A 24,337-nucleotide genomic window follows, 5' to 3' on the forward strand; every position below is an offset into this window, starting at 1 on the left:
GACAGGGGAATAACTCCATGGAATGGAATTATATGGATCACGTGCTGGCAGAGGTTATTAGTTACTTAAATATTATGTTTGACACAGACATAAAGGACCTGTGGCTAAATGACCTGTTTCTGTGCTGCACTGTTCTCTGGCCCATGTTCCAATTCACTAAGGAGGGTGCACAAGGAACTGCAAAAAAAAAGCACAAAGTCCTGGAGTAACTCAGCAGGTCAGGCAGCATCTCTGGAGGACATAGGTGGTCGATCACGCTGAGCACCGGCTCCCCTCAAGGCTGTGTGCTCAGCATAGGTGGATGATATTTCAGGTCAGATTCAGACTGATGAAAGCTAGCTTAAAAAGCCAAACTGACAGCTGTTTGTAGAAGGGGCACAGGCTTATTCAGTAAATAAGTGCATGCGACAAGCTCACCGGCCGTCACCTCAGACCAGGGATGTGGAACGGTGTCAGGACCCCAGCGTGCAGCAGAAAGGCAGGAGACTAGTTATTACCAGCCGCCGCTCATATCAGTGAAGAGACACACCAAGCAGAAGAGTTGCGACTTATTTAATCCTTTACCAACCCTGTTATGGTATTTGACTGTGGTTTAATAACCTTAGTTTCTTTATCGCCCTGCAGTGTTCTTTCGCCATCATTCTCGAAACCTGTTGTTTCGACAGTGTTGCAGCTGGTAGAGCTGCTGCCTCATGGCGGCAGGGACATGGGTTCAATCCTGACCTCAGGTGCTGTCTGAGTGGAGTTTCAACGTTCTTCCCGTGACCCCATGGGTTTCCCCCCAGCTGCTCGTTTTCTTCCACATCCCTGGGATGTGCTCGGTTTGTAGCTTAACTGGCCGATGTAAGCTGTCCCCTTGTGTATACGGAGTGGATGTGAAAGTGGAATAAGGTAGAATTAGTGTGAACAGGGGGTGGACACAAAACGCTGGAGTAACTCAGCGGGACTCAGGCAGCATCTCTGGAGAGAAGGAATGGGCGACGTTTCGGGTAGAGACCCCACTTCAGATCGATGTCAGGGGAGTGGGCGGGACAGAAATAGAATGTAGTCGTAGACAGTAATGCCCCTGTCCCACTTAGGAAACCTGAACGGAAACCTCTGGAGACTTTGCGCCCCACCCAAGGTTTCCGTGTGGTTCCCGGAGGTTTTTGTCAGTCTCCCTACCTGCAACCTCCGGCAACCACCTGCAACCTCCGGGAACCGCACGGAAACCTTGGGTGGGTCGCAAAGTCTCCAGAGGTTTCCGTTCAGGTTTCCTAAGTGGGACAGGGGCTTAAGACTGGTGGGAGAACTGGGAAGGGGAATGGGGATGAGAGAGGGAGGGAAAGCGAGGGTTATTTGAAGTTAGAGAAGTCAATGTTCATACCGCTGGGGTGTAAACTACCTAAGTGAAATACGAGGTGCTGTTCCTCCAATTTGCGCTGGGCCTCACTCTGACAATGGAGGAGGCCCAGGACAGAAAGATCAGATTGGGAATGGGAGGGGGAGTTAAAGTGTGGAGTAACTAGGAGATCAGGTAGGTTAATAGACAATAGACAATAGTTGGAGTAGGCCATTCGGCCCTTGGAGTCAGCAGCTCCATTCAATGTGATCATGGCTGATCACATTGAATGTTAAGAGCCTGTGCTTGGTCTCGCTGATATACACGGTGTGAGCGGGTGGTTGGTTGGGCTGCATCGCTAAACTAAACGTATCACAGCTTGAATAATTGCAACACCCACACATGCATATTGAAAGAAAAAGCTCGTTTTATTATTCATGATATAATTTTATTAACAGGTAGCAATTTGTGAAGGCCTCATCTCCACACAATTTATTTTCATTATGTCTATGTACACACCAGTTACAATGGCAAAGGCAATTGGAGAAATCGTTGTGGACGGGATTCTCTAGCTAATAATACCGCAAGGCATGTTGCAATCCCATCGCAGACTGTGAGCCGGGAGTTTTGCAAAGTGTAGCAGGAGTCCTACACAAAGGCTGTAAGGCAGGAACCAACGGAGTGGAGGAAATCAATGCATCTCCCTCTTCAAAGCAAACACTCGCGATAGTTACGGGTTTACTTTCTCACCAATAATTTAAATCCACAAAACAAGTGTTGAATTGACGTTCCTCCAGCCCTGCGTGGCTGGTGAAACCTCACCGAGGGTGACAACTTAATTCCTGCAATATTACCACACATGCCGACTTAAAAACAAGGTCCTACTGTGCAGCAGAATACTGATCCTTTGGTAGGTACAACATGCTGGAGTAACTCAACGGGTTAGGCAGCGTCTGTGAAATAAAGGAATAGGTGACATTTCGGGTCGTAACTAAAGTCATTTCGGTCAGGTCGAACTCGTGCTTTCCGTCCCACCGCCCCTCCCCCACCCTAGTCCTCTTGCTAATTTTACCGTATGAGTTACTTCATTATCATCTCGTCCCCAGCCAACAATGGATCATTGTGGGCTCCACCTATCCTGAGTCATGGATGCAGGCTCTGCTTTGTTCTGCACCTTCTCATACCCCTAGTTTTTCCCCTCCCTGACTCTCAGTTTGATGAAAAGGGTCTTAACCAGAAACGGAACCTATACCTTTTCTCCAGAGATGCTGCCTGACCCGCTGAGTTACTCCATCATTTTGTGTCTATCTTCAGTCTTTATGCAGCATCAGCAGTTCCTTCTCACACACTGAATGTTTAATCTTTTGTTCACATTTTAATTTGCTCAGGTTTAAATTTTCTTCCCCCCCCCCACAGCGGATTTGCCTTGAGAACAGTCAGTTTTCAAATACTTGAAAGTCAAGGTAGCATTATATAAAATAAGACAACAGAATCCTCTGGATGTCGTGTTATAAGTAATCTTTAGAAATGGCATCCAGTTGAGAGACTCCCCACCCACCCACCTCTGCCCTTACAAAAATAACTGCAGCTGTAATACTTAAGTGATTTCCTGAGAGACTCAGAAATATCTTCAACTCACGAACGTGGCTCCTGCTAAAACGTGTGCGATTTGGCTTCAGAAACTAAAAAGCTGTTCTGCGCATCTTTCATTTGAGGTTCTTTTACGATCGTTGGTGGCTGAATGCAAGCGTGGTGGACCACCACGGAGCAAAGGAAATGTTCTCAAGTTACTCGGCTAATGTCATCGCTTCAAAAAAGAAGCATGTTCATGTCCTTCCGTCGTTGCTCCCCCTCCTTCACTGTCAACGTACTACTTGAAGCTGTATGCTAGCGGATCATGGCCAAGCTCACCTCCGACCTCCCCTCTGCTAGCTTAAACCTTTGCTGGAAAGTGCTCTCGTGTGGATTTCTGGGCTGGTTCATCCTCTCGATGTCTATCCCATGCTGTGATCAGATTATGATACTAACCCAAAGTCTCATGCATCCGACAGGAAACTGCACCAAATCACCGGGATGCAGTTGCCCCAAGCAGTGCATGGCAAGTTCGGCTTCACAATGTATTATTGGGAGCACCCATACCGCCGTTTCTATAGCACAGTAGTATGGCATTGATAATACTATGAATTGCATAGAAGATAATTCTCATACCTAGCTATTTACAAAGGCTATGCAGCCAAAACAGACGGGGGGAAGACAAACATCAGATTGCCTTTGATTGGGACACTCGAATGAATCTTCTAAACAAGAGATACGTATCTCCCAAAGTATTAAAGCAGGCTGGCTGGAAGATACACGTGAATGCAAACTAAAATACTGTCATTTCAGTGCTTTCTACTATCTTAAATGGATTATGTTACATGCTTGCAAAGGCACGGCAGTCTGGCGTAGCACAGATTCAATGCAATATATCACGCAACTTTCACCCTCGAAGATTTCCTACTGCACTAGCTCGTTGGGACTCTTTATTCTTTTCATTCGCCACGGCAGTCTCATTGTGCTCATGTCAAAAATAAACTGCTCGTGAATTCGGTGCGTCCAAGCCAGCTGAGAAACAGTCGCCCATCATGGGACTGTTTGTATACACTTACGGTTTGTCCCAAACCAAGGCATTCTTTGTTGTCAGGGGTTACGGGGAGAAGGCAGGAGAATGGGGTTGAGAGGGAGAGATAGATCAGCCATAACTGAATGGGCCGAATGGCCTAATTCTGCTCCTATAACTTATGAGCTGAACTTATGAACACTCCCGAGTCTGGTTCCCCCTTTCCCATCTCTTGTCTATTGCCGTCTCTTGATGCTAAATGACCATCAAAAGACCAGCAAATGATGAGATCCTTTTATACCCGCTGCACGATTTGCATGTGATTCCAGGGTACGAAAGGGTGAGGCACATTTGAGGGGGGGGGGGGGGGGGGGGGGTTCATTTGGTAGCTGTCTTGTCCTTCATCTTCTCGCTCACTGTCTGGAGAATGCTCGGGTTCTGCTCCATGATGTGGACCAGTAAGAGGTCAATGTACTCCTCCAGGTCCCGCACGTGCTCCTCCGTCCTCTGCATCTGCGACTCCTGCTGTAGGATCTTCTTGATGAGTTCATCGTGGGTCAGGTGGTAGTAGTGCTGCACTGGGTCTGCCAGCTTGGACTCCTGCAATCACAACAAGCCGTCACCCAACAAGAACACAATGGCGGCTGTCTGGGAGGAACTCCCGACGCCGGTTTCAACCGAAGATAGACGCGAAGAGCTGGAGTAACTCAGCGGCAACAAAATAGAGAGAGTACAGAGGAGATTTACTAGAATGTTGCCTGGGTTTCAACGACTAAGTTACAGAGATAGGTTGAATAAGTTAGGTCTTTATTCTCTGGAGCGCAGAAGGTTAAGGGGGGACCTGATAGAGGTCTTTAAAATGATGAGAGGGATAGACAGAGTTGATGTGGACAAGCTTTTCCCTTTGAGAATAGGGAAGATTCAAACAAGAGGACATGACTTCAGAATTAAGGGACAGAAGTTTAGGGGTAATATGAGGGGGAACTTCTTTACTCAGAGAGTGGTAGCGGTGTGGAATGAGCTTCCAGTGGAAGTAGTGGAGGCAGGTTCATTGGTATCATTTAAAAATAAATTGGATAGGCATATGGATGAGAAGGGAATGGAGGGTTATGGTATGAGTGCAGGCAGGTGGGACTAAGGGGAAAAAAAGTTGTTCGGCATGGACTTGTAGGGCCGAGATGGCCTGTTTCCGTGCTGTAATTGTTATATGGTTATATGGGTCAGGCAGCATCTCTGGACAAAGGGAAGAGGTGACGTTTCGGGTCGAGCACCTTCTTCAGACTGAGAGTCAGGGAAAAGGGGAATGAGAGATATAGACTAATGGGGCTGTTCCACTTGAGCGACCTAATTGGCGAGTTTGAAAATGTGTCATGTTGAAGACCTCCTTGGACTATGTTGAAGACCTCCTTCGACTATGTTGAAGACTATCTTCGACTACCCTCGATTACCAAGTCAAGTCAAGTTTATTTGTCACGTACACATACGAGATGTGCAGTGAAATGAAAGTGGCAATGCTCGTGGACTTTTGTGCAAAAGACAAACAACAAAACAACCAAACAAATTATAAACTCAATCATAACACACATATTCTTTTACATAAGACTAGCTACGACTAACTTCGGGAAAATTGGACACCAAATAGTGGAGAGTGAAGACGACCTCCCTTCGACTATGTTGAAGACTATCTTCGACTACCCTCGATTACCTACGACTAACATGCCGACCTACTACGACTAAACCCACGAGTAAAAAAAGTATCGACTTTTTCCATGGTGACCTTTTTTTTTACTCGCGGGCATTTGTCAACATGTTTGAAAAACCACTGCAACCTAGCTGAGGCATTGAGTATGCGGGGGGGGGACTACTCTCAAGCATGAAGGAGAGTTACAAAGACCTCCTACGACCTCGTGTCGACCATGCTGCGAGTATGAGTAGAGGGCAAACTCGTCAGAACTCGTGGATTAGGTCGCCAAGTGGGACAGGCCCTCAAGGATAAATGAATGGGAGGTATGCCAAAAGCAAAATGGTCAGCTTACAACCCAGCATTAACAACTTCTCTAATTTCAAGTATCCCTTGCATCCCCTCTCTCTCCAGCCCTCCGCCACCATAATCGTTGTATTCGTTTTACTGTCCTGTTCCTGTCTGTATACTCGTTATCACCCATCCCACGCCCAACAATGGCCCATTATTTGCCCCACATTTCCTCGATTATCATTGCTTCCTGCATTTCTTCCATTAATTTCTCCCAAGTCCGGTCTATATCTCTCCTTCCCCTTTCCCCTGATTCTCAGTCTGAAGTTAGATTTGGGGAGAAGGCAGGAACGTGGTACTGTTCCCAATGCGCAGGAGCAGGAAACTTGTTCCCGATGTTGGGGGAGTCCAGAACCAGGGGCCACACAGTTTAAGAATAAGGGGTTGGCCATCTAGAATGGAGATGAGGAAAAACTTTTTCACACAGAGAGTTGGGAGTCCGTGGAATTCTCTGCCTCACAGAGGGCGGTGGAGGCAGGTTCTCTGGATACTTTCAAGAGAGAGCTAGATAGGGCTCTTAAATATGGTGGAAGTCAGGGGTTATGGGGAGAAGGCAGGAACAGGATACTGATTGGGGATGATCAGCCATGATCACATTGAATGGCGGTGCTGGCTCAACGGGCCGAATGGCCTTCTCCTGCACCTGTTGTCTATTGACACCACCTCACACCCACTAGAGACAATTTTTACATTTTCCAAGCCAATTAGCCTACAAACCTGTACGTCTTTGGAGCGTGGGAGGAAACCGAAGATCTCGAAGGCCATCTAGAATGGAGATGAGGAAACTTTCAAGAGAGAGCTAGATAGGCCTCTTAAAGATAGTGGAGTCAGGGCATATGGGGAGAAGGCAGGAACGGGGTACTGATTGGGGATGATCAGCCATGATCACATTGAAGGTGCTGGTTAGAAGTGCCAAATGGCCTACTCCAGCACCTATTGTGTGTGAATTACAGACAGCGCTCCCCCACATTCCGTGGCTCCCGCCTTTGCGATGTGTTTGTTTGTGTGTGTGTGTGTGTGTGTGTGTGTGTGTGTGTGTGTGTGTGTAGTCTGTGTGTGTGTGTGTAGTCTGTGTGTGTGTGTGTGTGTGTAGTCTGTGTGTGTGTGTGTGTGTGTGTGTGTAGTCCGTGTGTGTGTGTGTGTGTGTGTGTGTGTGTGTGTGTGTGGTGTGTGTGTGTGTGTGTGTGTGTGTGTGTGTGTGTGTGTGTGTGTGTGTGTGTGTAGTGCGTGTGTGTGTGTGTGTGTAGTCCGTGTGTGTGTGCGTGTGCGTGTACCGGCTCGCGGTTTCAACGCTGATGGTCGATCCAGCTCGAGATATTCCAGGCGAGCGCCCTCGAGCTTGAACGTCGAAGACAGTCGCAGAAAAGTCGGGTCAGTGGGACAGGCCCTTAAGTTCGGCGTTGATATGGAGGGCGAAAGGTCCTGCTCCTGTGTTGCACTGTTCTATGTTCTAATAAACAGTCTGGGCGATTAGACTGGGTGTTATGGTTGACACACATGTATTACCTTCACGGCTTCCTGTTCCTCGCGTCCCGACACGGGCGACCTCATTGGGCTGATGTGTCCAGTCGTCACGCTCTTCAGCTTCTCAAGCCCACTGGTCAGCGTGTTGCTGAGGTGCGAGCGGGCAGACCTCTTCTCCGTAACCCCCAGGGCCGCGGCAGTGATGGGCTTCACAGGGTGAGGGCTGGAGGCAGAGCAGAGAGAAGGTCACGTGCATAGAGTCATCGTGTCACACCGAACCAACACGCCACTGTCAGAGCGAGGCCCAACGCAAATTGGAGGAACAGCACCTCGCATTTCCCTTGGGCAACGGTATGTAATTTGATTCCTCTAACTTCACGTAGCCCTTCCATCCCTTCTCTCTCCATCCCTCCCCTAGTTATATAATCATATAACCATATAACAATTACAGCACGGAAACAGGCCATCTCGACCCTTCTAGTCCGTGCCGAACACACCAAACACATCTCCCCTAGTCCCATATACCTGCGCTCAGACCATAACCCTCCATTCCCTTCCCATCCATATAACTATCCAATTTATTTTTAAATGATAAAAACGAACCTGCCTCCACCACCTTCATTCCACACAGCCACCACTCTCTGAGTAAAGAGGTTCCCCCTCATGTTACCCCTAAACTTCAGTCCCTTAATTCTCAAGTCATGTCCCCTTGTTTGAATCTTCCCTACTCTCAGTGGGAAAAGCTTTTCCACGTCAACTCTGTCTATCCCTCTCATCATTTTTAAAAACCTCTATCAAGTCCCCCCTTAACCTTCTGCGCTCCAAAGAATAAAGCCCTAACTTGTTCAACCTTTCTCTGTAACTTAGTTGCTGAAACCCAGGCCTGCTTGGTTTCACTGTTTGTATTTATACGTCATCGCCGTTTCTACAGCCAACAATGGACCATTGTGGGCTCCACCTTTCCTCGATCATCGTTGCTGTCTGATTTGTTCTCATGCCTTTGATTTGTTTTTGTACCATTTATTCATTTGTTCCTTGCACCTTTTCATACCCCTGGTGTCCGCTTCCCCTGACTCTCAGTCTGAAGAAGGGCCTCGGGCCGAAACGTCACCTATTCCTTTTCTCCAGAGATGCTGCCTGACCCGCAGAGTTTTCTTTCCAGTATTTCTATCTTTGGTGTAAACCAGCATCTGCAGTTCTTTCCTACTCAATTTGTCCGTCCGTGCTGAACAAAATGCCAATCTACCCTCGTCCCAATCTACGCTGCCCGCATTCATTAATTCAAGATGGCGCCAGAGTGTGGTGACTCTTTGCGTGCCATCCCAGAAGAGGATCTGTGATCATCCATTTCCCTCTATATCTTTACTATCCGTGCACCTGTCCAAGGTTTCATAGAGTCATAGAGCATGGCCGACCTACTTGCCCCATCTACACTAGTCCTACCTGCCCACGCTTGGCCCATAGCCCTCGAAACCTGTCCTATCCATGTACCTGCCCAAAGCTCCCTTAAATGTTATGATAGTGCCTGCCTTAACTACCTCCTCCGTCAGTAGCTTGTTCCACACACCCGCCACCTTTTGTCTAAAAATGTCAGGCACCCATTAGATCTTTCCTCCCTCACCTTCAACCTGCCAACATCATCAAAGACCCACACCATCGTGGCCTCACACTCATCCCTCCATTGCCATCGGTTCTCTGGATACTTTCAACAGAGAGCTAGATGGGGCTCTTAAAGATAGCGGAGTCGGGGGATATGGGGAGAAGGCAGGAACGGGGTACTGATTGGGAATGATCAGCCATGATCGCATTGAATGGCGGTGCTGGCACGAAGGTGCTTCCTGCACCTATTGTCTATTGTCTATCGGGAAGAAGATCGGGATAGAGAGAGTACAGAGGAGATTTCTAGAATGTTACCTGGGTTTCAGCAACTAAGTTACAGCGAAAGATTGAACAAACTTAGGGCTTTATTCTTTGGAGCGCAGAAGGTTAAGGGGGGACTTGATAGAGGTTTTTAAATGGTGAGAGGGATAGACAGAGTTGACGTGGAAAAGCTTTTCCCACTGAGAGTAGGGAAGATTCAAACAAGGGGACATGACATGAGAATTAAGGGACAGAAGTTTAGGTGTAACATGAGGGGGAACTTCTTTACTCAGAGAGTGGTGGCTGTGTGGAATGAGCTTCCAGTGAAGGTGGTGGAGGCAGGTTCGTTTTTATAATTTAAAAATAAATTGGATAGTTATATGGACGGGAAAGGAATGGAAGGTTATGGTCTGAGTGCAGGTGTATGGGACTAGGGGAGATTATGTGTTCGGCACGGACTAGAAGGGTCGAGATGGCCTGTTTCCGTGCTGTAATTGTTATATGGTTATATGGTTATAAGAAGGTACAGGAGCCTGAAATCTGGAACATCCAGGTTCAGGAACAGCTACTTCCCCACAGCCATCAGGCTATTAAACACAACTTCAAACAAACTCTGAACAATAACAGCCTATTGCACTTTATCTGTTTATTTATTGTGTATATATATGGTCTATGGTATATAGACACACTGAACTTTTATCTCCTGTTCTGTATTATGTTTACATATTGTGTTGTGCTGCAGCAAGCAAGAATTTCATTGTCCTATCTGGGACACATGACAATAAAACTCTTGACTCTTGACTTGGTTCTCAGTTCTCCTACTCTAGGCAAAAGACTCTGTGCATTAACCCTATCTATTCCTCTCATGACCTGCACACCTTCGAAGATCACCCCTCATCCTCCTATGCTTCAAGGAATAGAGTTGTAGCCTGCTCAACCTCTCCCTTGGGTGGGTGGGAGATTGCAACCTTCACGCGGTCCGCCCTGTTTCGACTAATGCAATCAACTCGACGTGCACACACAAAAGGTCAAATAGAACAAGTTGTCCTACAACTTTAGGCTGTGCACGCCACACAAGAGAAGAAGAAGAACCTCTCCCTGTAGCTCAGATCTTCGAGGCCTGGCAATATCCTTGGAAATCTTCTCTGCACCCTTTTTCCAGCTTGACACATCTTTTCTATAACACGGTGCCCCAGAACTGAGCACAATACTTTAAATGTGGCCTCACCAACAACGTCCTATACATCTGCGACATGACCTTCCAACCTGTACTCAATGCTCTGACTGATGAAGGGCAACTGTTGAAAGAAGTAGTTGCGTTAGCAAATGCTCATTGGGCAGCTCGGCTCAGAAACAGGCCCTTCAGCCCACCTTGTCCATGCCGACCAATCTGGCATACTGCGCTAGTCCCCTTTGCCTCCATGTTGTTCACCCTCCTCGAAATCCTTCCTATCCACACATCTCTCCCATTGTGAAATGGTTCTGGCGGATTGGAGCAGGCCAATTCACGGTGGCGCAGCGGTAGAGTTGCTGCCTAACAGCGAATGCAACGTCTGAGACCCGGGTTTCATCCCGGCTACAGGTGCTGTCTGTACGGGATTTGCACGTTCTCCCCGTGACCTGCGTGGGTTTTCTCCGAGATCTCCGGTTTCCTCCCACACTCCAAAGACGTGCACGTTTTGCCCCTCGTGGGTGTAGGATCGTGTTAATGGGCGGGGATCACTGGACGGCGCGGACCCAATGGGCCGAAGGGCCTGTTTCCGCGCTGTATCTCTAAACTGTATCTCTAAACTAAACCACTACCTAACTCACGGGAACTACCAACCTATTAGCCTGAGGTCATGATGAGATAACACAGGAATCCATAAAAAAGAATATAACATCAAGATACTTAGAAAACAGCGAAGTGACTGAGCAGAATCAACAAGCTTCAAATTGTAGGTGAATATCACCAACAATACTTCTCCTGGACCACCCATACTGAAGCAACGACCAAGAAAGTACACCTACTTCCTTAGAAGGCTAGAAGTTCGGCATGTCCCCTACAACTCTCACCAACTTCTACAGATGCGCCGCAGGAAGCATTTTATCGGGATGCATCACAGCACGGTTTGGGAACAGCTCCATCCAAGACCGCAAGAAATTGCAGCGAATTGTGGACGCAGCCCAGACCATCACACAAACCGACCTCCCTTCCATTGACTCCATCTACACCTCACGCTGCCTCGGCAAGGCCAGCAGCATCATCAAGGACCAGTCTCACCCCCGGCCACTGCCCTCAGGCATGATGTATAGAAGTGTGAAAATGCACACCTCCAGATTCAGGGACAGTTTCCTCCCAGTTTTATCAGGCAACTGAACCATCCTACCACAACCCGAGAGCAGTCCTGACCTCCCATCGCCCTCATTGGAGACCCTCGGACTATCTTTAATCGGACTTAACCTTGCACTAAACGTTATTCCCTTTATCGTGACACCGTGAACGGCTCGATTGTAATCATGTGTTGTCTGTTTCCGCTGACTGGTTAGCACGGAACAAAAGCCTTTCACTGTACCTCGGTACACGTGACAATAAACTAATCTGAAGCTCAGATTTATGCATGGGAAAGCGTGCGTGATTAATCTATTGATTTGCCATGAAACATATAATTTCGTTCAGTAGACCAGACGCAAGGAGTGAGCAACCTCTCCAAGGCATAATTAAAGATCAGCCTCACTGGATACTTGTCACAACTGACACTTGCAGACATCCCCATCTGTGCCCCTTTGTAAACGCCCCGACCTACTTGATGCCACGAGTACCTACGACTAGCATAACGGCCTGCTACGACCTACCTACGACCATGCTGCGAGTATGAGTCAAGGGCAAACTTGGCAGAGGTCGTGAAAGTGGGACAGGCCCTTTAGCTAATCCCATTGTCCTGCATCTGCCCCACATCCCTCTGATCCTTCCTGATCCATGTACCTGTCCAAATGTCTTGTAAATGCTGTTATAGTCCCAGCCTCAACAACCTCCACTGGCAGCTCGTTCCATACACCCGCCACCCTTTGTGTGAAGACATTACTACTCAGATTCCACTGCAACTTAATCCTACGCCCCCTTACTTCTTGATTCTCATCCCCAGGGAAGAAAGTGTTATAGAAACATAGAAAACCTAGAAATTAGGTTGTGTGAGGACATTAGGCCATTCGGCCCTTCGAGCCTGCACCCTTCACCATTATATATGATCATGGCTGATCATCATCCAACTCAGTATCCCGTACGCTGCCTCCTCTCTCCGTACCCCCAGCCTGATCCCCCCCGTAGCCACAAGGGCCACACATCTAACTCCCTCTTAAATATAGCCAATGAACCTGGCCTCAAAACTACCCTCTGTGGCAGAGAGTTTTAGAGATTCACCACTCTCTGCCATGGAAACTTGGTTCTTCTCATCTCGGCAAATTTTAAATGTGATTTCCCCAATATCCTTAAGCTGTGACCCCTTGTCCTGGACTTCCCTAACATCGGGAAGTCACCAAGCTCTTCCTGCATCTAGCCTAGGAGACCAACCCCTTAAAAATTTTGTAAGTTTCTATAAGATCCCCTCTCAATCTTCTAAATTCTAGAGAGTATAAAGCAAGTCTATCCAGTCTTTCTTCATAAGACAGTCCTGACATCCCAGGAATCAGTCTGGTGAACCGTCTCTGCACTCCCTCTATGGCAATAATGTCCACTGGCAGCTCGTTCCATACATTATGATTTTCTCCACCTCTGTAGGATCACTGCTCAGCCCCCTGCGCTCCAAGGAATACAGTCCCAGCCTGCCCAACCTCTCCCCGTAGCTCAGGCCCTGGAGTCCAAGGACACATCTTGGGTCCATATCTTAAGGGGTTGCAGGCTTTCTAGCTTCTTTCCTTGTCACCAGTACGTCGGTACACGTGGACAATAAATCTAAACTGAGATGGCATCTCTCCAAGAGTTGGTGAATGTCTGGATTCCCAACTGTCACAGTAGTTGCCATTCTTGCCACTTAAGAGGGAGTTAGAGCACCCTTGGCAAATTCCTTGTATGGAGAATTCTAAACCGGGAAACTGATTCATTCATTCATCGTTCCAATAGCAGGGTGACCAAAACTGAACACAGTGAGTGAAGCCTCACCAAGCTCTTGTGCAACTGTAACATGACATCCCAAAATCTACACTTAATTCCCTAACTGATGAAGGCCAATGAACCAAAAGCTCTCTTCACCACCCTCTCTAATGCAACCAAATTTTACAGGTGTGGACAGCAGCTCATATTTCGCTTGGGCAGTTTACACCCCAGCGGTATGAACATTGACTTCTCGAACTTCAAATAGCCCTTGCTTTCTCTCTCCATCCCCTCCCCCTTCCCAGTTCTCCCACCAGTCTTACTGTCTCCGCCTACATTCTATCTCTGTCCCGCCCCCTCCCCTGACATCAGTCTGAAGAAGGGTCTCGACCCGAAACGTCGCCCATTCCTTCTCTCCAGAGATGCTGCCTCACCCGCTCAGTTACTCCAGTATTTTGTGTCCACCTTAAATTTTACAGGCATGGTTAAGCACTGCTGGCACGCAGGGTTTGCATTGTAACAGCACAGTACCAGGCTCTTCGGCCCACAATGTCTGTGCCAAACATGATATCAAGGCTTCTCTGGAGACACAAGGAACTGCAGACGCCAGTTTACAAAAAAAAAGACACAAAGTGCTGGAGTAACTCAGGCGGCATCTTGGAGAACAGGATTAGGTGACGTTTTGGATCAGGACCTATCCTCAGTCACAAGGTGGGTCCTGAGACAAACGTCACACTCGATGTTCTCCAGAGGTGCTGCCCGACCTGCAGAGTTACTCCAGCATTGTGTGTCCAACTCTTATCTGCCTGCACGTGATCTATATCCCTCCATTCCCAGCATATCCATGTGCCGATCCGAAAGATAATTAAACACCGCTATTGTATCTGCCTCCACCTCCAGTCTGTGGAATGCTCTGCCTCAGAGGGCGGTGGAGGCAGGTTCTCTGGATACTCTCAAGAGAGAGCTAGATAGGGTTCTTGAAGATAGCGGAGTCAGGGGATATGGGGAGAAGGCAGCAAACGGGGAACTGATTGGGGATGATCAGCCATGATCACATTGAATGGCGGTGCTGGCTCGAAGGGCCGAATGGCCTACTCCTGCACAAATTGTCTATTGTCTATCAGCCATGGCGGGCACAGCCATCAGGCTATTAAACTCAAATCAATCAAAACTCTGAACATTAATAGCCCATTGCATTTTATCTGATTATTTATGTGTGTGTATATATATATATATATATATCAAAAGTATATAGACACACTGATCTGTTGTGTATTTATTTATGCCGACTATATTCTGTGGTGCTGAAGCAAAGCAAGAATGTCATTGTCCTATCTGGGACAGATGACAATAAACTCACTTGCATCTAGAATAAGAGCATGTGACACCTGGCTCTCCATCTCAATCCTGAGAGAATCAGAGATGTCCAGCACACAAACAGGCCCTTCAGCCCATATCGTCCATGCTGGCAAAGAAAGAATATTGAGCTTAACCATTTGCCTGCATTCAGCCCTCTAAACCCTCCCTATCCACATACTGGTAGATTTCTATAGCTTCCTCTGGCAGCTTGTTTCAGATGTGGACTACCCACTAAGTGAAAATGTTGCCCCTGAGGCCCCTCTTAAAACTCTCCCCTCTCACCGTAAGCCTACGTCCTCTAGTTTTAGAATCCTCTACCCTGGGGGAAATGAGACTGTGAGCGTTCACTTTATCCGTGCCCCTCGTGATCTTGTACTCCTCAATATGGTCACCCCTCACTCAGCCTCCTACGCTCCAGACAGCCTATCCAACCTCTCCCTGTTACTCAAGCCCAGAGCCACGGAGAGGGAGAGGGAGAGAGAGAGAGAGAGAGAGAGAGAGGGAGAGAGAGAGTGAGAGAGAGAGAGGAAGAGAGTGAGAGAGAGAGAGAGAGAGGGGAAGAGAGAGAGAGAGAGAGAGAGAGAGAGAGAGAGAGAGTGAGAGAGAGAGAGAGAGAGAGAGAGAGAGGGAGAGAGAGAGAGAGAGGAGAGAGAGAGAGGGAGAGAGAGAGAGAGAGAGAGAGAGAGAGAGAGAGAGAGAGAGAGAGAGAGAGAGGGAGAGAGAGAGAGAGAGAGAGAGGAGAGAGAGAGAGAGACAGAGAGAGAGAAGAGAGAGAGAGAGAGAGAGAGAGAGAGAGAGAGAGGGAGAGAGAGAGGAGAGAGAGAGAGAGAGAGAGAGAGAGGGAGAGAGAGAGGGGAGAGAGCGAGAGAGAGAGAGACAGAGAGACAGAGACAGAAAGAAGACTTAACGATTCAGACTGATGTCGGTTCACAGACGAAGCAAAAAGTTTGAAATAAAACAGGAATTAAGCAAGTAGAGGAAGGAAAAGAGAGAAGCAGTGGATAGAATAAAAAGGAAGCGGCAATTAAAATGGAAGGGCTCTGATCGACTAAGACAGATAAGAACTGTTTAAGAAGGAACTGCAGATGCTGGAAAATCGGAGATAGACAAAAGTGCTGGAGAAACTCAGCGGGTGAGGCAGCATCGATGGAGAGAAAGAAAAGGCAACGTTTCGGTTCTGAAACGTTGCCTATTTCCTTCGCTCAATAGATGCTGCTGCACCCGCTGCATTTCTCCAGCACTTTTGTCTACCGACAGATAAGAACTAGCTGGAGTGATATTGGTAGAAGGATAGCGACCAGTGTATCTTTCCCATCGTCATGGTCTGGCGTGAGATAATTCCCTGGCGTTTGATTGAAAGATGCATAAGGGAAACAGGCTCTTGATCAGGCCAGCGGTCACCCCGTACACTAGCTCTATCCTCCTCACCAGTCCATCTATTTTTAAAAGACTCGAGGCTTTAGACACATAGCGCTGAAACGGGCCCTTCGACCGACCGAGCCCGTGCCAACCAGCGATCACCCCGTGCGCTAGCACTATCCTACACACACTAGCGACAATTTACAATTTTTACTGAAGCCAATTAACCGACAAACCTGCACGTCTTTGGTGTGTGGGAGGGAACAGAAGATGGTGGAGAAACCCCACGCAGGTCACGCACAGGGAGAACGTACAAATGCACAACGTTCTTGTAAATCTTAGTTTAGTTGAGTTTAGAGATACAGCGTGTTCACAGGCTCTCCGGCACGCCAGGTCCACGTCGACCAGCGATCCCCGATGTTGGGGGAGTCCAGAACCAGGGACCACAGTTTAAGAATAAGGGGTAAGCCATTTAGAACGGAGACGAGGAAACACTTTTTCTCACACACAGTTGTGAGTCTGTGGAATTCTCTGCCACAGAGGGCGGTGGAGGTCGGTTCTCTGGATACTTTCAAGAGAGAGCTAGATAGGGCTCTTAAATATGGTGGAAGTCAGGGGATATGGGGAGAAGGCAGGAACGGGTTACTGATTGGGGATGATCACATTGAATGGCAGTGCTGGCTCAACGGGCCGAATGGCCTCCTCCTGCACCTATTGTCTATCAACGCCACCTTACACCCACTGGGGGCAATTTTTACATTTATACCAAGCCAATCGGCCTACAAACCTGCACGTCTTTGGAGTGTGGGAGGAAACCGGAGATCTCGAAGAAAACCCAGGCAGGTCACGGGGAGAACGCACAAACTCCGTACAGACAGCGCCCGTAGTCAGGATCGAACCCGGGTTGTAAAGCAGCAACTCTACCTCTGCGCCACCGTGACCGCCCTTTTCTGCCTCCTTTCCAGCTCGACAACATCGTCCTTATGAAGCTGCATCATGGCTTCCTGATTGCCCTGACTGCTGAAGGAAAGCATGCCCTCTGCCTTCTTTACAATTCTCTCTTTGCCACTTCCAGGCAGTTGTGGAGTGAACTAAAACTAAAAATGAAACCAAATGGCAGGGAAATGTGGACGCAGCCCAGCCCAGACCATCGCACAAACCAACCTCCCTTCCATTGACTCCATCTACACCTCACGCTGCCTCGGCAAGGCCAGCAGCATCATCAAGGACCAGTCTCACCCCGGCCACTCCCTCTTCTCCCCTCTCCCATCGGGCAAGAGGTACAGAAGTGTGAAAACCAACGCACACCTCCAGATTCAGGGGCAGTTTCTTCCCAGCTGTTATCAAGCAACTGAACCATCCTCTCACCAACTAGAGAGCGGTCTACCTCCCATCTACCTCATTGGAGACCCTCTACTATCTACCTCGTTGGAGACCCTTGAACTATCCTTTGTTTAAGAAGGAACTGCAGATGCTGGAAAAATCGAAGGTAGACAAAAAAGCTGGAGAAACTCAGTGGGTGAGGCAGCATCTATGGAGCGAAGGAATATCCTTAATCGAATTATCGTTGATCGGACTTTACTGGCTTTACCTTGCACTAAACATTATTCCCTTTATCCTGTATCTGTACACTGTGGACGGCTCGATTGTAATCATGTATTGTCTTTCCGCTGACTGGATAGCACGCAACAAAAGCTTTTCACTGTACCTCGGTACACGTGACAATAAACTGAAATAAAACTGAGCAGCACCTCATATTTCGCTTGGGTAGTTTACACCCCAGCGGTATGAACATTGACATCCAATTTTAGGGAGACACATAGAAAATAGGTGCAGGAATAGGCCATTCGGCCCTTCGAGCCTGCACCGCCATTCAATATGATCATGGCTGATCATCCAACTCAGTATTCCGTACCTGCCTTCTCTCCATACCCCCTGACCCCTTTAGCCACAAGGGCCACATCTAACCCTCTTAAATATAGCCAATGAACTGGCCTAGACTACCTTCTGTGGCAGAGAATTCCACAGATTCACCACTCTCTGTGTGAAAAATGTTTTTCTCATCTCAGTCCTAAAAGATTTCCCCCTTATCCTTAAACTGTGACCCCTTGTTCTGGACTTCCCCAACATCTGGAACAATCTTCCTGCATCTAGCCTGTCCAACCCCTTAAGAATTTTGTACGTTTTTATAAGAATCCCCCCTCAATCTTTTAAATTCTAGCGAGTACAAGCCGAGTCTATCCAGTCTTTCTTCATAAGACAGTCCTGACATCCCAGGAATCAGTCTGGTGAACCTTCTCTGTACTCCCTCTATGGCAAGAATGTCTTTCCTCAGATTAGCAGACGAAAACTGTATGAAAGTCCTGACATCCCAGGAATCAGTCTGGTGAACCTTCTCTGTACTCCCTCTATGGCAAGAATGTCCTTCCTCAGATTAGGAGACCAAAACTGTATGAAAGTCCTGACATCCCAGGAATCAGTCTGGTTCCCTGGTAGTCCCTGCTTTCTCCCTCTTTCCCCTCCCCTTCCCAGATCTCGCACAGCCCACTGTCTCCACCTCTTCCTCTCTTCTTCCCGCCCCCACATCAGTCTGAGGAGGGGTCTCGACCCGAAACGTCGCCTCTTTACTTTGCCCCACAGATGCTGCCTCACCCGCTGAGTTTCTCCAGCATTTTTTGTCTACCTAAAACGGAACTAAAGCTATTCGTGCCGTGCTCACCTGGTCCGCTGTTGCGGGAAGGATGTCTCAGCCGGCCGTGTCTCCAGAGGTGAAACCGTCAGCGGGGGTCCTCTCCAAGCAGCGGACCGCGGCGAGTGTTGGGAGCTGGCTGCCGTCCGGCTGGGCCCCGGGGGGTTTGCAGCCCCGCTAGAGGCGGGCAGGATGGGGGAGGGGAGGTCAGGCGCTCTGGCGTTAGTAGCAGCCGCGGGGTGAGGGGTGGAGAAAGCCTGCGGCCTGTGGCGCCCTCTGCCCGCGGCGGGCCCGGAGGCTGGCGGAGCTGCCTTCCGATGGAGCTCCCTGAAGCTCAGCCCTTCCTCCAGGGACGAGTCGACGGGGGTGGCTAAGGTACCCTGCCCCGGTACGGGCTCCCCCACGCCCAGCGCCTGGAGACGGGCATCACGGGCAGCGGGGTGACCACCACAGTGTGGGTTCGGGTCCACCTTCCCCAAAACCCTACGTGCCCTTGTCAACGGTGAGCTTGTCCCACATGGAGCGTTCTCTGGCAAGTCCGACCTTTCTCCCCCATCTCCCTGTTCCAAGGGGGAATAATCTCCCCCATCCCGCTTTTCCAGGGTGGCATATTTTTCCCCGTCTCCCTGTTCCAAGGCTAAGTCCTGTCCCACACCGCGGTGTGCCAAGGCAGGACCCTCTCCCATATCCCGCTGCTCAGAGCCACAACTCTTCCGTCCATGTCGTTGTTCCGAGGAGGGATTCTTTCCTGCCTCCCGTTGCTCCGAGACAAAGTCCTCTCCCACGACCTGCTGCTCCCAAGTGGAATCCTCTTGGTTTTCCAATGGGGAACCCTCTTGCCCGTCGGCACCTTCTCCCCCATCACGCTGTTCCAAGGCAGGACGGTCCCCGGCGCCCTGGAGTTCCAAGGAGGGATGTGGCTCCCCCGCTTCACGCCCCTCCACGCCCATCCCACCACTCAGTAGCGTCCCCAGCCCAGCCTTCAGTTCCACACTCCCGCCTGGTTGGCTGCCTCTCCCTCCGTTCCCCGTCCGCGCGGAAGCCCACTCCCCTCTCCTCTCCTCCCCCGGCCGAGGCGCCGTCTCCCCGCCGCTCGCCACGCTCACCCCGGGCTCGGGGAACACGGGGCTGGACTTGTGCGGCAGCTCCTCCACGGCCAACACAAAGTCCTCCTCCGACTGTTCGCTCTGGCTGGTCTCGGAAAACACAGCCCGTCCCTCCGGAGCCGTCGGGGAAAGGACCTCCACCAGCGAGACGGTCTCCAGCGACTTCACCCTGGCCGCAGTCGTCACCAACGCAGCAGTTTGTATCTCAACGAGCTGGTGGACCTCCATGGACACAGTTGACTGGAAGTCATCCAATCTGTTTGCAGTTCCATCACCGTCCCTTAATGTGGTCATTGTCTCTGTGGAGAGGTTCGACAGGCACGTCCTGTAGTGCTCGATGCCTGTTTTCTCGTTGAGACTGAAGTCAAAAGCCCCACATAAGGATTTCTCCTTGCTTGCCTCATAACTTGACAGTCCAAATGGTTCCTCAGCGGCCGGTGGTGTGGAGGATGAGACTGGCTCCTGGGGATGTATCTCGGTGGGTGGGCCGGTGACCACCAGGGAGACCTTCTGTTCCGCCCCTTGGTCCACCCGCTGCCCCTCCCGTGGCTGCACGGCGGATGATGGGCGGTCCAGTGCCGCCGCCGCTGCCTCTGCTGCCCGCTCCTCCGCCACGCCAGCCGCTGCCTCCACGGCCTGATGGGAACACGCAAGCAACCGGGGCGGCTTGGTGGGCGGTGGGCTGGTGGGCGGTGCGCTGGTCGACGGTGGGCTGGTGGACGGTGGGCTGGTGGACGGTGGGCTGGTCGACGGTGCGCTGGTCGACGGTGGGCTGGTCGACGGTGGGCTGGTGGACGCAAAGGGGCGGCCAACTTGCCAGGAGGAACGGGAACGCCCTTGTCCATCTCGCCTCCACTGGTCTCGCGACCCTCCGCGACAGCTTCACCGAGTACCGCGCTGCCTCGCCACCCATCCCCCAGTCTGACGTTTAGTCCACTCTCGTAGGACCGCGCGGCAGGAGGAGAGACGACGGGCGGAGGGGAACCAGGGCGGGCGTCAGCACGTATGCTCTCACTCTCCACCAAGACGGGCGCAGGGTTGGCCTCGCCACCTTCGGCATCGGTCACTCGCGACCCGGGCTCGTCTCCAACCCTGTCGGCCGCGCTTCCGGGACCTTCCGTGGGCGCCGAAGACCTCCGAAGATCGCGGCCCGTTGGCCCCCCTGCCATCTCTACCCCGTGCCGAATGGCGGAGGCACGGCCTGTCTTCACTCCCAGCCCATTGTCGATCATGAGGCCACTTTGCAGTTCAACGCTTCCATCCAGGGACACGCTGTCGATGGCTGGAGCAGGTGGGATACCCAAACCCACGCCACTTACATCGTTGGCCCAATCAACATCTGGTGACTCGTTACCCCGGGCCCTTGGTTCGGGCGATCTCATCAAAGAGCTGCCGGCTTTGGGCCAGGCCTGGGCTGGTTCCACTGGAGGTCTCCTCCCCACGAGAGGTCCATCAGCCTGGGCAGACGGGGAGAAGTTCTCGCCTCCCTCCGCACACTCCGCTTCCTCGTCCCCCGGCGCAGGAGAAGGCACTTGATGGGTTGAATGGCCCGCTGGCACGGCACTTGCGGGCGCCCACCGAGACGGTGTTTCCAGACCACCCGATTCACCCGCCGGTCCAGGGGAAGGTAAGGCAGAGGACCGCGCGGCCACCGCTGGGCCCGTCTCCGCGGATGCAACTGGACGCTGGAAGGAGAATGGTCCACTCGACGTGGTCTCCGTGGATCCGGGAAGGCCGGAAGGAGCGGCTTCCTCTGCTGCGGGATCTCCCGGCCCAGTCCACTCCGTCCCGCCAGCACTTGGGGTGTGCGCCGGGCCCACGGACCCACCGTGGGGCAAACTGGAGAGAGAGGGCGTGAATGGAGGGGTCTTTAGTGTCTCATCAGCTACCAGGTCCTCAAAGAAAGGATTACTCTGCAGGGCGCTGAAGAAAGGATTGGTGGCGGGCTTCGAGGGGGGCCCAGGCCCTCTGTCGGCAGCCGAGAATGGGTTAGCGTTAGTTGCGTGCCTCGGGCAGGCGGGGTTGGGGGGCAAAGGAAGAGCAGGCGGGAGGAGAGGAGCAGGGGGAGGAGGATGCAATGGCAAGCAAGGAGAGGGCGAGGGAGAATCTGAACTGGTTTCTACCGCAGGAGACACTTCCAGGCTGTGGAGGGAAGACAGAAGGGTCCTCCTGGTTAGTGTTGCGTTTAGTGACGGATACAACAAATGTACAAGCTACCCCTTCCTCCCTCCCCCCCCCCCCCCCCCCCCCCACACACACACACAATCACAACGTATCAGACAGCTCTTCCCTCCCTTCACCACCTCCAGTTTAAATTCCATTTGGAATATTTTGGAGGACCAAGAAATTAAGAACCAAGACAGCTCAAACTGCAAAATACAAAGTGCTGGAGGAACTCAGCAGGGCAGGCAGCATCTGTGGTGGGCATTGACAATCTCTGCCTCAGAGGGCGGTGGAGGCCAGTTCTCTGGATGCTTTCAAGAGAGAGCTAGATAGAGCTCTTAAAAATAGCGGAGTCAGGGGATATGGCGAGAAGGCAGGAACGGGGTACCGATTGGGGATGATCAGCCATGATCACATTGAATGGCGGTGCTGGCTCGAAGGGCTGAATGGCCTACTCCTGCACCTATTGTCGATTGTCCATTGTCAATCTCTGCCTTAACATAATCCACTGAGTTGGCCTCCGCAGCCATCTGGGGCAATGAGTTCTACAGAAATTCCTCCTCATCTCCTTTCTAAAGGTATGTCCCTTTATTCTGAGGCTGTGACCTCTGGTCCTAGACTCACCCACTGGTGGACACCCTCTTCACGCCCACTCTATCCTGGCCTGTCACTATTCTGCAGGTAAGACTCAAATGTTCTGTAGGTGTTGGCTCGAAGGGCCGAATGGCCTACTCCTGCACCTATTGTCTATTGGCATTCCAGCTTGGGACACCTTCCAATAGGGGAGAACTTGGATCATAAGTGACAGGAGCAGAATTAGGCCATTTGGCCCATCAATTCTACTCCGCCATTCAATCATGGCTGATCTATCTCTCCCTCTTAACCCCATTCTCCTGCCTTCTCCCCCTTAACCTCCGACTCCCATACTAATCAAGAATCTATCTATCTCGGCCTTAAATGTAATCACTGACTTGGCCTCCACAGCCGTCTGTGGCAGAGAATTCCACAGATTCACCACCCTCTGACTAAAGAAACTTCCTCAAAGTAGTCATAATTTGAAGCGATTTACTAGGCACCTGACGGGCAACTTTTCCCACACTGGTGGTGGGTGTGTGGGATGAGCTGCCCGAGGAAATTGCTGAGGCAGGAACAAACATAACATTAGCTTTGGCCTCCTTCACTCATGGCTGACCATGGCTGCTATTCCCTATATGGAGGACGCCTGTGTGTGACTTTTTGTTTAACGTGGGGAGACTGGTGCACAGACGGCCACCCCACGGTCCTTGACAGATCTGGGTCGGGATCCAGTGGCGTGGAGTCCAAGACGACCGGAGACCCTTTTCTGCTGCAGCCTTCATCCGCCTTCCCAGCCGTTGTGACTTTAGCTCCACTAAGGTCAGCCATCGTCCTCCGCCTGTCCCACCGTCGAGGTCTTCGAACAGGCGGAGGAGGATGGTAAATAATATAAGCTCATAAGTTCTAGGAGCAGAATTATTCCATTCGCCCCATCGGCCATTCGGCCCATCAAGTCTACTCTGCCATTCAATTGTGGATGATCTATCTCTCCATACTAACCCCATTCTCCTTCCTTTGCCACCCGCACTAATGTTACTACCTTTCCCTCTGTCTTTAAATTTCACAACTCCTCTTCTCTCCACATCTGATACCCATTTAGAATCATAGTCACACAGCATGGGAAAAAGGCCCTTCGGCCCAACTTCCACACCAACCAACATATCCCATCTACACTAGTCCCACCTGCCTGCGTTTGCCCCATATCCCTCTAAACCTGTCTAAATGCTACTTAAATGTCACGATAGTCCCTGCCTCATCTACCTCCTTCAGCAGCTTTTCCATACACGCACCACCTTTAGTCTGAAAATGTTACCCCTCAGATTCCTAACTAAATCTTTCTCCCTTCACCTTAAACCTATGCCCTTCGATTCCCCTACTCTGGGCAAGAGGCTCTGGGCATCTACCCGATCTATTCCTCTCACGATTTTGCACACCTCTATAAGATCACCCCTCATCCTCCTGCGCACTTAAGGAATAAGAGTCCCAGCCTGTTCAACCTCTCCCTATAGCTCAGAAACCCGAGTCCTGGCAACATCCTCGTAAATTCTCTTTACCCTTTCCAACTTAACATCTTTCCGTTAAGATGGTACCAAGAACTGAACGCAATACTTTAAATGCAGCCTCACCAACGTCTGAAATTGTAGGTTTACAAGGTTAATTCCCGGGATGGCGGGACTGTCATATGCTGAGAGAATGGAGCGGCTGGGCTTGTACACTCTGGAGTTTAGAAGGATGAGAGGG

General features: G+C 50.4%; 1 protein-coding gene across 1 annotated transcript in view; it reads right to left on the reverse strand.

The window, feature by feature from the left end:
• Nucleotides 1-1,730: 1,730 nt before the first annotated feature.
• Nucleotides 1,731-24,337, reverse strand: part of LOC129694295 (rab11 family-interacting protein 1-like) — a 79,902-nt gene continuing 57,295 nt past the window's right edge. Inside the window, 4 exon segments of the mRNA XM_055631005.1 lie at nucleotides 1,731-4,520; nucleotides 7,459-7,639; nucleotides 18,783-20,145; nucleotides 20,148-22,000. Of these exon segments, the coding sequence (XP_055486980.1) occupies nucleotides 4,299-4,520; nucleotides 7,459-7,639; nucleotides 18,783-20,145; nucleotides 20,148-22,000 (3,619 nt within the window). The 3' untranslated portion in view covers nucleotides 1,731-4,298.

The sequence above is a fragment of the Leucoraja erinacea genome, unplaced genomic scaffold (genome assembly GCF_028641065.1).
Source record: "Leucoraja erinacea ecotype New England unplaced genomic scaffold, Leri_hhj_1 Leri_60S, whole genome shotgun sequence".
Lineage (NCBI taxonomy): Eukaryota > Metazoa > Chordata > Chondrichthyes > Rajiformes > Rajidae > Leucoraja > Leucoraja erinaceus.